The following is a 12,995-nucleotide window of genomic DNA, read 5'->3' as shown; positions in this document are numbered from 1 at the left end:
AGCAAAGATTGGGGGTGATAAGTCAGCGTCTTCATATCAAAAGTTCAACATCTGGGAAACACTGTCCATCAAATTTGACTGTGTGTGAGCACCAAGCATCGATGTTATAAACACAGCGTCCACCTCTCCTCGTCCAGCTGTAGTCCTGTGTTCTGGAGTCCCAATTTGTGCATTTCCTTTTCCTGCGACCGGACATATCGTGACAGCCCTACTCTATTTTCAGAGGATGTTTGCATGTAATAATCATGTATTGCCGTATACATATATATGGCAGCATCACTCTTAATATAAGGGCATTTTGTGGTATATCGCATTTCCCTATGGGTCGTGTTGAATTTACGTTAATTTCTATAAACTTTCCTGATTCAACCCATCGTAAGGTTTACAGTTTTCTCAACTTCACCGTGTTAACACCACCACCCTCTCACCAGCACCTCCATATTTTCACAGATCATAAATATCACCGTGCTGTTCAGCAACACTAAAACTCGGCAGTATTCAGATCTGACTGTGGCACATTATTGAATCCCTGCATAAGGTCCCAACAGGTGTTAGGACTGAAATTGCTGCTTAAATGAAAACCCTGGGAATGCTTTTGGATGGTTAACATATTTTTATTTTTGGTTTGAAAAATAAATCAGTTACAGAATGCAATCATGAGAGTGCAGTTGGGAAACTTTCATATATTCTTCAAGATGATATCACTCCACTTTTATCTCATTTATATACTGTGTTTTTGGCATTTAAAGCAAATCCCCCTGTGGGTGATGCTCCTTGACTGCTGAGCACACTCAGAAGTTTGCATCTAAAGTGCATTAAAACCTCTTGGAAGCAGGACAGAATTTCTAACAGATGCCACCAGTGTTTTATGGAGTCTGTACATGAACTGAGTCTATCAACAAGGACTCCGAGCAGTTATATACTGTTTGTCCCACTAAATGTGTGTTTGTTAAACGTCTCTCCGCTCTCGATGCTGTCAGTTGCTGCTGCTGCTCTGGAATGAGTCAGGACTGCACTCATGAAACCTTCAGCGTTCAGCCTCTTCAACACAAAGAGAGTCCTTCTTCAACTCTCACAGAGAAACGTTCACTCACTCCAAAAATGATCACACATTACCTCTTGATTAATTATTAAAAGAAGCTTGTGCGTGTAACTACAGCGATACCTTTAGGGAAATTTGATTCACTTTCTCCTCTTTGTGTAGGTCAAAGAGCAATGTCAACTACAGAAGAGCCCACCAGCTGCTGAATCTTTTGTTCAAGGGCGCCAGAGCTCTTAGCTATGTGTATGAGGGACAGCCAGTCAGGCACTGCAAATAAAAGGCCACCCTTCATCTGCTAACATACTTTACAGCACAGGGAAAACAGCATTTATCACAGTGATTATATCAGCCCGATCATCCTTAACACATTCCTTAAATGTCACCTTACGCACAACCTCGCCGGTAGGTTGAGAGGCTGTGGCCTAAACAAATATTCATGCTATTTGTCTTCCTGTGCCTCCTAGAGACTCCAGGGAGGGGAGAGGACGGTCAGGCGGACACATCATTCTCTGACTCATCGCTGTTCGCTCACTGGGGTCAGGAGCTCGGTCCGGACAACCGACGGGTGGCACTGAAGATGTTTCAGTACTATGGATATAATGGCTACCTCAGTGATCGTCTCTCACTAGACAGGCCAATACCAGACCTGAGGCCTGATGGGTAAGACTGCAGGTAGAATGGTGCTCAAACACTGTAATTTTTACAGCCTGTCACTCGTTACTCGAGTATCTGGCCAGCTGTTGAAATAGATCTATGTTTGAGTAAATTTCAAGTTCGTGCTGCAGAAGTGCCAGTATGATTGTGTGCAAGCAGATTTCATTCTCGCTTGAAACTTGTGGTGGTTTCACATGTTATTGTGGTATCAACTCACATGTCTGTGTCTCCACGTTGGAGTGGACATGTAGTTAATTCCTTTATCACAGCATGTGTCATTTTATATTGTGATTTCAACAAAAAAACATAGAAACCAATAATTGGAAAAATGCTGAATATCGGCCCCGATAATTGGCCAGGACGATAATCACAGTGACAATACTATCATGCTCATGTTAAGCTAATGTAATGTTTATACAGTTTTCACCTTCTCAGTTTGGTATGTTAGCATGGTAGCATTTGCTACAGTAATTTGCAATAAACAGAAAGTAAAGCTGAGGCTGGATGTGGGATCTAACAACAAGGCACTGAACAAACAAATGTGTTGAGCTGATGATGGTGCTAAATGAAAAATTAAGGAATCATCAAAGTAATTACATTGCCCTCTGAGGGTGGCTTGAATGTCTACATTTCATTCAAAACTAGATTTGTTTACCTCAATGTGGTGGCAGAAGAAAAGTCAGAGGACCACCAGAGTAATTAGGAGTCATCTTCTGGGACACAGGAACGTTTGCACAAAAGTATCCACAAATATATTTACATTTACATTTAGGGATATTTAGCAGACGCTTTTGTCCAAATTGACTTACAATAAGTACATTTGTCACAAGAAAGAAACCACAACATATCACCGTCAATAAAGTAAGAATGAAAAAATAGAAACAAGAACTCACTACCCAGGAAAACACTTTGTTGTCCTCTCTGTAACGCTCTCCTCTAAATGAAAACCAATGAAGAATTTACCTCTGCCCACATCATTCAGCACAATTACCGCCTGCTGACTTAATCATATTATGCAGGCAAAGGAAAGCGCTTGTATATAATAGACTTGGTTCAGGCCTGATTCTTGTCTCAAACCCCTGAAAGTTGCAGGACAAAGTACATGGTTTCAATCTGCAGCCATAAATCAACACGTGTAGTTTCAAAGCCTTGTTCAGTTATTTGTGCACCATGGGCTACTGATTAAGTCCTGGACAAATAGCACCACAAGCCTGCAAAGTCAATACACCATCGCCTTTAACGCTGGCTGGCTGTGACTCGGTTTTCAGCACTACTTTCATGTTCGCATCACCAAGGTTACAGGAGCTCACAAAATGACATCTTGGTGCAAAGGTTTACACAGCTCAGAGATCTTCAGGGCATTTTATCCACTGCACATCACCGAACTCCCTTCAGACCATTCATTCCCACTACTACTGGTCCGTACACTTCAACTGTTCTGAGGGATACATCGATGACACACATACATTGCACATATTTCCCAGAAGTAATGTCAGAGCCATGGCATTATGAGAAAACAACAGGCGTTTGACAGTAATGAACAGCATGATGCGGTGACAGTGATGTGATTTTGTTACATTTGACAGAAAACAGGTCAGATATCACAATCGCGACACAATTCACTGACAATCCTGTCAAGAGGATTATGATGGAGATAAATCACATACAGTTAATGAGGGGGTTTTTAACACATTTCAATAACCTTAATTCAACCTTAAAGGGACATTACTTGTATATAGTCTTATTTTTACAGCCTGGTCTTTCTGCATTTCCTGGAAAAGGCATCAGTTTCTTCTTCAGACAATAGGCTCGACTCCTTATTCACACTGAAAATGTCAGCATGCAGCGGCAGAAGGGAAAGAGAATAGCTTGATTGATGTCAGACCTTAACACACGGCCAATTATTTATTCCTAAACTGATCCCTTTTATAACTGCATTGCAGGTGCACCACTATTGCAGTCGCACTCTAACCGTTAAATTTCCCCAAAAATCTGCCGGCCATGAACCGGTGCCAGTGCCTACATTTATACCTTGATTTACGAAAACAGGGTCCTGATATAGTCTGCCAAGTACCTGGGTTGGCATGAGCCATCGCCCCGCTCTGTAGGAATCAATGTCAACTTTATCTGTTAATCCTTTCAACAAGATGCAAGTCTAAACATTGCCTCACCCCGGGTTTGTTATTTGTCCTCCACAGGTGCAGGAACATCACTTATCCTTTAAACCTCCCTCAAGTGAGCATTGTGTTCATCTTTGTGAATGAAGCCTTGTCCGTCATCCTGCGGTCCATTCACTCTGCTATTAAGAGGACGCCCTCCACCCTTCTTAAAGAGATAATCCTGGTGGACGACAACAGCAATAACAGTAAGCAACATCTTTTTTATAATACAGCAGCTGTCCCATTGTAGCTTAGCAACCATAACCAGGTATAGCAGGCCTGTTAAGCTTTGTATTTCTTCACACATAAAGAGGTTAGCATGCAGCTGAGAGATACCAGGGGGTAGGGTCTTTGTTTTTTAGTTTTTTTTAGCCTTTTTCAAAACCAAGCACACGAGAGCTACAGTGTAAGATTTGATTAAACAGTGTTTGTCTGCTCTTCCATGAACTGCAATCACTAGCATGTCTGGATAATTAGCTTATATACCTCTGGGTTCAAAGAGTACATCGTTAACTAACTACATTATTATGTAGGGTTACAGATTATGTTGAAAAAAAGGCTTGTTTCATGACTAAAACATCCACTCACTTCTGTAAGGAAGCCTTATTGGATTTGGGTGGATAAGCAACGCCAGCCAACGTTACACAAAATACGTTTGCCTTGGCTTTTGTTAGTTCTCATCCTAAATGCCTTTTCTCGTAACATTACTATTTACAGCTACTGTTTGCAAATGCAAAGAAGTGTAAGATGAGCATAAAGTAAACAAATCAATCTTACATTTTCCTTATCATCTTTATTTTAATAATAGTAGGAGTACACAGCAATACAGGAACAACACTGTTTCTTTATTTCCACGTTGTCTACAAAAAGCATTAAAGCCCCACTCCAGTCAGTGTTTCTTCAACGTTTCTTCTTAGACAGAGAATAAAGGTGCGGCTTTACTCAACCGGACTGCCTTTCTAGCAGGATCAACATCACTAGCATGGATTTGTGTTGCATGGATATGAGGATGGATAAGCGATAGCAAGAACATAAGCACAGATAGTGATCGCTGTCACTCAAACAGAAGTTCTCCTTGGGTACTGAGGAGCTGCAGAATTTATTCATGATCAAACTCGAACCTGAACTGTACACGCTGCTTTTATGACACCTATTGGAGGATGACGTATGACTCCCAGATTCTACTATAGTCATACGTCATTGCTCCATTTTAGCAACAGCTTAAATTTTATATACAGTATATATAAAGTTTGAGCACAAATTAAGTCATTTGTGTTTATTGTTTGGGGAACAGTGCTCATCAACACTGTCAGGAAAGGACTCAGAAAAGTACGAAATATCATAAAGACAATATATAGTGGAGTGTGGCTTGAACTGATCAGGATACTGACTATTTGTCGTGTATCAAGTGCGTATTTAAGTCTAAACCCCCTATACAAGATGTTTCTTTTTTAACGAGTCAGCTGCCAAGCAATGATAAACAACCCTAGGCCTTGAGGCTAACGTAAGCTAGCATACCACTGTTGACAGATATAAAACCCACAGTTAAAATGTCACCTCCAGGTCTCAGTTAAGAACAGACAGCCCATGATGACCGAGTCTCTCCGACCATTTTATCATCCAGACTTGTTTCTTCTGCTTTTTTTTTATTTCTCACTGCAAAGTATTAATGTTACTCCAGCAAGTTGTCTCCATTTGTTTACATTTGAGATCCCATGAGAGAGCTCCCTCTGGCACCATAATCTTAATAATATCCTGCAGTGTGCGATGGGCCATTATTTTGGAGTCTTGTAGCGCGAGCTGGTTTGAGACTAGAGAGAAGAACTTCTGTGAAATTCTCCTCATGTTCGTGATGCAACCCGATTTCACAGCCGATTAGGAGCCTGGCTTTAGATGGTGCCGAGCAAACGTGCTAACAGCAACTTAGCAGCTCTGTGTTAAAGGGGGCCTATAGTTAACATGTTATTGCCTCATGTGTGGAGCAATCTGTATCTGTGGTATTTACTTCTCTGACGGCATCTAGACTCCTTTAATGTTTTTAATGAGGGGCTGTGTTCGCTGGATTTAACCGATAGATGAATAACACTAATTAGCAGCAAAGCCAGGAGATTTGCCCCAAGGCGGATAACAATCCAGCAAGGTGATGAAGTACGTATCTTGTCTGCATTTGCAACGCTAATTCTTACATCTGCATGCATTGGATGTCGTGTAAACAGTATCAGGTCGAACAAACATCCAGTATGTGCTGACTATGAGTAGCTTCTGAGCTCTGTTTACTTGTTATTACTGAGATGACTGATGTGTCAGATCACTGATACAGTGGCTGACCTCAGTCTGCCATGCAAGGCTCAAGAAATAGACTTGAAGTCACCTGTAAAAAGTGGACCCATAATTTATAGTGTTAGACTTAACTACATTACAAAGGCAGAAAGCAGGCTATAAAAAGGTAATGATACTGTGCCAAGGTCATTTATAGGCAAAGCACTTTCAAATGGAATGTGCTGCTTGTTACACGGAGTTAGACAGCCATTTTGGGCAATCAACATGGGAAATACTGGCATTGAGAAGAATATGTTACCAAAGTCAATAATGCAAAACATGTAGCACTGCCTGTAGCCTGCTGGAACAGAATATAGATCACGGTTGTGTGCCTCAGTATTTAATAACTTATAGTCTGGGATAAGAATGATCACTCTCCCTCTGGCTATTATTGACCGGAAAGTCATATATATATAAAGTTGTCGGTTAAAAAATGTAAAGATGAAAACCACAAAAAAGTTTGCTCCCACTCCTCCCAGCACATTATTGGATTATCACATCAGATCACATTAACATTCATATTTCACCGCGTAATTGAGAGCTAGGGAGCAGTCGTGTTTAGCTCCTCCAGGGACCCAAGTCACGCATTGACATTTTGCTGATGGCATTTCACCCTGTTTGCCTGAGCACTCTGTCACAGTGCATCTGATAGGCCTGCTGTTATCATTATCACCATGACTGTGAATCTTATGAGTGTTAAATGTCGTTAGCTTGTTGACCCGTGATGCTGCTGAGATAGTTGAAGGGGTCATCGTCCACAGCTAACCTCCCAGGCATCCCCAGCTTTACATTAGTCATCCGCCACTGTCACGGCTCACCTCCGAGAGGCATTAGCATGCAGGAGGACGTGTAGCTATCAAGGGAGAGAAGGGCAAATTGACCTAGCTGATTCCTTCTTAATTGGATAATGTCCCAAGCTGTGGCCCGAAAAAGGCTCGTCTGTGTAAGAGTGGGCTTTTGAGAAGGGCTCACTTATTAGACGGGCTGTCAGAGGACTTGTGATTCCATACTTTAACTTAAATGATAATACCAGGGAGTCTTGTATATGTGTGAGAGTGAAGGATTTCGTGATGAGCGACTAATTTCAGGCAAAATGTAGAAAGCGGAAATCATTTAATGCTTTTATCTAAATTTCTGTCCCATGGTGTCTCTGCCAGAATCCTAGTTGTCAGGGACTTTCTGAGTCTGATTCATGTCATCTGTGAAAGTAAGATAGATAGTGGACCCTTTAGCTGCACAATTAAAATATCTTAGTTTGTCAATTAATTATGTAACGAGTGAAAGAGTGAAAATCTGTTAATTAATTGATTAATTGTTAATAATACATCAGAAAGTAGTTAAAAATCCAAGTCACGGGTGAAACTGAAAGATATTCATTCTACTAGTATAGACGTTTGGAAAACAGTCACTTTTTTGACAATTAATGACGAAGTGGTCATCAAAATTGTGCTTATTAATTTTCTGTTGATCAACAAATGGATTAGGTGACAAGTGGTTTCAGTCAGGGCCGTGGCCAAGATTTTAGAAATACTGAGGTTATAAGTAAAAAATTAACGTCTAATGCATCTTTATAAAGGCCATCCAAATAATGTTTATTGATGAACTACAGAGTTTTTAATCTTAATCATTTACAAGACATTATAAACATCAGTTGCAACTTGACAATAAAATAGTTTATGAAGCATTTAATTGCTTGTAGCCTCCAGCGAAGACCTTGTGCATCTTTTGTTTATGAGTTCATCCGGTTGCCTCTTCACCAGAACTCGAGTGATTCATTTGAATGTTCTTTTTGTTACAGACTCTCTCCAACTCACTACACTGGTATTCTGAGGGTTATTTATTTGCCAAAAAAAGGGACAAACCACATAGTAAACAAAGATATGATATCGTGACATCCCTAATTTTGTTAACAGTGAAATACTATTTACTAAAGTTTAACTGAAGATTACATTTCCCATTTTTTAATGCTAGTTATTATAAAGTGTTAACAAATATATACTCTGAAATATTAAAGACCCATAAAAAATACAGAGGACATGGCCTCGGTGGTAGCTACGTGCCTGGTTTCAGTTATAGTTGAGAACAAGATGCCGTTTATTTTACCAGTGTGTAAAGTGGATTCAGACTAGATTAACATCACATAATCTGGATTCAGTCAACATCTCAGGTGTCCAGAGAAGTTCCAAGCGAATGTTTGAAACCGGTTGGATAACAATCTAGCCAATGAAATCTGGAGGGTACACAAAAGCTGGGATGATATCAGCAAAAAACAACAAAGCTGCGTTTACAGTATGTTCTGCCAACTATAAAATTCAAGCAGTGTGAACTCGCAGTGGAACTTCAGCAACATGTGTTTGAAATGTTTTTCACAAGCTGCCAGTCACATATCCAAACCCTGGACTCAGAAGGGAACGACGAATTTGTGGAGGAAGAGCAAGCATCAGTTGGAAATTTTAAACAGAGAGATTTTCACACCTGCAGTGTTGTGGAGTGAGAAATTGCCAAGTGGTGTCGTGGAAACTACACAAAAACTGTGAGACCTGTATCCATGCCGATTTGCCATCTGCTGTGCACGCAGTAAGGCTTGTGTGGTGATAAGTGGTGTTAAGTTTGGACACGCACGTAGAGAACATACAGTCCTCGAGTATCAGATGGACGAGCTCAGTTTAGACATTCATCAGTTATGAAGCAGCAACAGGTTACAGGTGAAGGGAAAAACTACTAAAATCCTTTTCATCAATCACATATCCTCTGCCTGCAAAGAACTACACTGTATTAAATTAAAGTGTCTGCACAAAGAAACAGGATTTCCAAGCCTTGTTAGACTTGCTGTAGATTCATAGATTCATAAACACAGTATCCATATTCAGGTAGTTATACACAGTTTCATGCAGTGTTTTGTGTTCTAGATGTGTGCTAAATGAAGTGTTTACCATTTTGTAGCCTACCATTAGTTTTCTATCTCCTTAGAAAAACCTGTTTCCATGACAAAATTTGAATGCTGGATTTACTGCTCGACTGCACAGCGATGTTGGAAACCTGTTTGCTTGTTGTTCCAGTCCAGCTCCGTCCCAAAGCCCATTGCTTTCCAGCAGAGCTTCAGCAGGATATTAGTCCTGAAAGACTGATGACTGCTGGCCATCAGCCATGCCCAGTGTAATGGCCTGTTTTTATTGTGATTTGTTACGATGCGTAACCAATCATCATTCTTGTTTTCAATTCACACACACATCAGAATGACTTAATTATTGATGGATTCAAATTATTAGAGATACAGTAATTTGGTGGTTTGCCATCAGCAGCAGCTCGCATGAGTGACGACCTTTAGCCAGAATAAAGAGTCTACTACATACACTAAAACTTGAATTACTACAAGTGTGTTTTCCTGACCCAGACTCCATCTGCTTTTAAGTTCTGGTTATTTAAATCGAGGGCAAATTTACACCAGGGATGTCTGCTGATTGCAATTAAACAGGAAGGTTAGAAAGCCAACCACTCTTCTGAATGGCATACTGTCATCCTTAACGTAAATGTACCGCAGAATTTAATGTTGCACATGGTGTATATAGTTTGAATATTATCCTGCTCCAGACTTGTTTATTTCCCAGTGGGAAAAAGCAGTTCTCTGAGTTTCTCAGGACTAGCGGCATCCTCTGGAATGATAAGTGGAACACTCATAGTGCATCTCTGACTGTATCTGTTTATGACATATTTGTATTTATTTCCCCAGTTGACTCATGAGGTTAGTTGTTGCCGAGGGAACAGTTTAGACAAATTGAGCTAATTGAACAAATTCAGGAGTTGTGGTGTTTTGGGTTTGCTGGGAATATACCGTAACTTAGAGGCACCCTGTGGGGTTTATGAAAATTAGTGGAGCTATGGAGCAATATGAATGAGTCTCCATTTTGTTTCTATTTTGCCTTTGCGTATGCATACACACGTCTGAGCACGAAGGCGACAAGATACACATTCCTGTTATGGTTTTATGTCATTGATTTAATGTGCAAAGAAGCGTAGCAATGCATCAACAAAGCCAGTGAAGCTGCACGCCAGGAAACATGGATATAAATAATGTCATCGCCTACTGAGTGCTGTACCAGCCGAACATCATGATTTTAAAGGCACCCACCAAAGAGCACAAAAAAGTAGTGTGTCCCCTCAGAGAGGCTGTAAGGTAGTTGTTACCGTTTGTGACATGTAGGAGAGAAAATTAAAAGAAGTTTGTTTCTTCTCAATTCCCAAACCTGTTACATTGGTGGCAGAAGTGTTTCTTTAGTGAGCCCCTTTCATTGTTTACGGACATGTAGTGCACAGACGAGGACCCGAGATGTATATCTGACACTCGCCTTGCAGGGATGCGAGAGTTCACAAAACACATATTTTCGCCTGAAGGATTCACACGATGCATTTTGTTGAGAAACAGTAAATGTAAACATAACGCCGAGGGGCTTTAACCTCATGCTTGGCATAAAAAGTCAGAGTGGTGGCAACTCAGTGGTGTAGTGACTCATGCTAAGATACCATAGTCGGGACAGTTATATCTCTAAAATATCTCTCAGCGTCACACATCTCAAATTTGTCTTTATAATCGTTATAACGTACCTCTATCCAGGTAGGCATTTAATCTATATCCACAGAACATAATTTCATAAATGACTGTGACATATAGTACCAACCTACGAATAGAAACACAATGATTAGTAAAAGCTGTACATCCTGACATAACACATATAGGTGAAAATAAATGCTGCTTTTCCAACCTCTGAAGGGATTTCTGATGAAAAAATATCATCTTAAATAATTCCCATTACATATTCCTGCATTTTATATTGAAATTCACTGTTGTAGATGCGCTGATTGATATGCTGTGAGAGTTGTTTACTAAATGGTGCCAACATTAACCAACAAGCCAGATAGCATAAATTTGCTCTTTGCAAAGTAGGAGAAAATAAGGCTGCTGGAAAATATTAAAAAATGATCCGACGCACATTTAAATGAATCTGTGCTGAAGCAGGTTCGTATGTCGCAGTGCCAAGTGTGCGGTGGGACGTGATTGGAAAACCAAAATTCCTGCTTTAATCATATTTTGTGCATTTGATCAAAGGTGAGTGTCGTGTTGTGCAGGCTGTTTCAATAATAAATACAAACTTCTACCACACAGCCAGTGTCTTCATAGACTTCATGATCAGATGAACTTTTCAGAGTTTTGTTGGTTTGGAAAATCAAACTTTTTTGGACTCACCCTGCTTGTGTAGAAGCCAGACACAGCATGATTTCATGGCGTCCGTTTTCTGTCTTTGTGCAACTGCTCTACATTCCCTTTAAACTAAAAAAGCTACTGGCGGTTAAAAATGAAAAAGTGAGAGCGCAGCCAAAGGTGATTTATACAAGGGATGATGAAACACAGTGCTGATGAAAGTTTTATTTTTTCCAGCTTTATTTGATTCATAGTACAGTATAAGATTCATGATATAATCGTGTTTTTGCTCACTTGCTGGCTTCCTCTGACATTTTACAGCTGACTCCAAAAAACAGCGTTTTTTTAAAGAAACTACTTTACCTTATCTAGTTGAACCATAAGGAGGACATCTAAATCATTGCTGTAATTTTGAGAAAGCAGAAGAATTGCTCCCGCTCATTTGGAGTACCGTGATTCTTTTTCCTCTAAGTAGCACCGACTCTTTCATCCCGCAGGCTATGACTCATCATACGGTATATAGCTCAGGTAATAATGGAGGTAAACTTTGAAGCCAAACATTAAAACGGATGGACTTCTCCACCCCACATGTTTTGAAAAGCATTGCAGCCTGAGTCCTCAATATTGCAATATCCCGTTATGACTGGTAAGCCCCATGGAGGTCTGCAGTGCTGGCACAAGCTGCTGCCTCTTTGGTCCAGTGATCAAAGCAGTGAAGCATGAGTACTTTTGGCCTCCTACCAATGAAATACTGCCCACTGGAGGAGGACATGCTGGCGTCTTGTGGGTGGAAGTTTGCTCACAACAAGCAGCTCTCACTCCGCTCACCTATCTCATGTGCCATCTTCAAAAACTCTTCAGGTATTGATGTGAAATTCATGTGTGTGCGCGTGTTTGTAGATGACCTAAAGGAGAAGCTGCAGGATTTTGTGTCCGAGACAAACAGCCAGCGTCCAGGATTCATTAAGATGGTGCGGCATTCCAAGCAGGAGGGTCTGATCCGGTCCAGAGTGAGTGGGTGGAGGGCTGCCACTGCCCCGGTTGTTGCCCTGTTTGATGCCCACGTCGAGTTCAACGTTGGCTGGTGAGTCACTCACAAGGTGTGTGGCATGAAGCTAACACAGCTCAACACAAGAGCGCTCGGTTCTTGAGTCATATCACTGTGTGTGGGTTTAGAGAAAATTATTTAATTTAAAAACAAAGACTGCGCGCGGTTTGGCTCTTTTCCTGGTGGCTGTAGTCTGAGTCTGAGTACACTCTGCACTCACAACAATCACTAATCTGCCAGAGTCCTCATTCTCCACTGGATAACTCTGCACTCTGTCCCAAATCTGTCAGGAACAACATCCACACATTATCATTGTAAACCGTATCTGCTTTCTTGATCCAGACATGAACTCATTAAAGCAATAGTTTGACAGTTATGGAATCTGCTTATTCCCTCGCTTACTGAAAGTTAGATGAGAGGGTTGATACGGCTCCTACATCTGTCCATTAAAGATAAGGCTACAGCTTGCAGTTAGCGTAGCATAAAGACAGGAGGAAGCAGCTAGGAACAAAATCCATCGACACTTTATTTTAACAGTTTAAACAATTATAGTTTCATGTACTACAGTTTGTAGAA

General features: G+C 40.7%; 1 protein-coding gene across 1 annotated transcript in view; it reads left to right on the top strand.

Moving 5' to 3' along the window:
• Positions 1-12,995, top strand: part of galnt18b (UDP-N-acetyl-alpha-D-galactosamine:polypeptide N-acetylgalactosaminyltransferase 18b) — a 79,482-nt gene that overhangs the window by 28,060 nt on the left and 38,427 nt on the right. The window contains exons 2-4 of the mRNA XM_073464785.1: positions 1,507-1,702; positions 3,895-4,061; positions 12,272-12,455. Of these exons, the coding sequence (XP_073320886.1) occupies positions 1,507-1,702; positions 3,895-4,061; positions 12,272-12,455 (547 nt within the window). The remainder of the gene's footprint in view (positions 1-1,506; positions 1,703-3,894; positions 4,062-12,271; positions 12,456-12,995) is intronic.

Source organism: Pagrus major, chromosome 4, assembly GCF_040436345.1.
Source record: "Pagrus major chromosome 4, Pma_NU_1.0".
Lineage (NCBI taxonomy): Eukaryota > Metazoa > Chordata > Actinopteri > Spariformes > Sparidae > Pagrus > Pagrus major.
The sequence above is the reverse complement of the archived record's forward strand: the minus strand, read 5'-3'. Positions and strand labels throughout refer to the sequence as shown.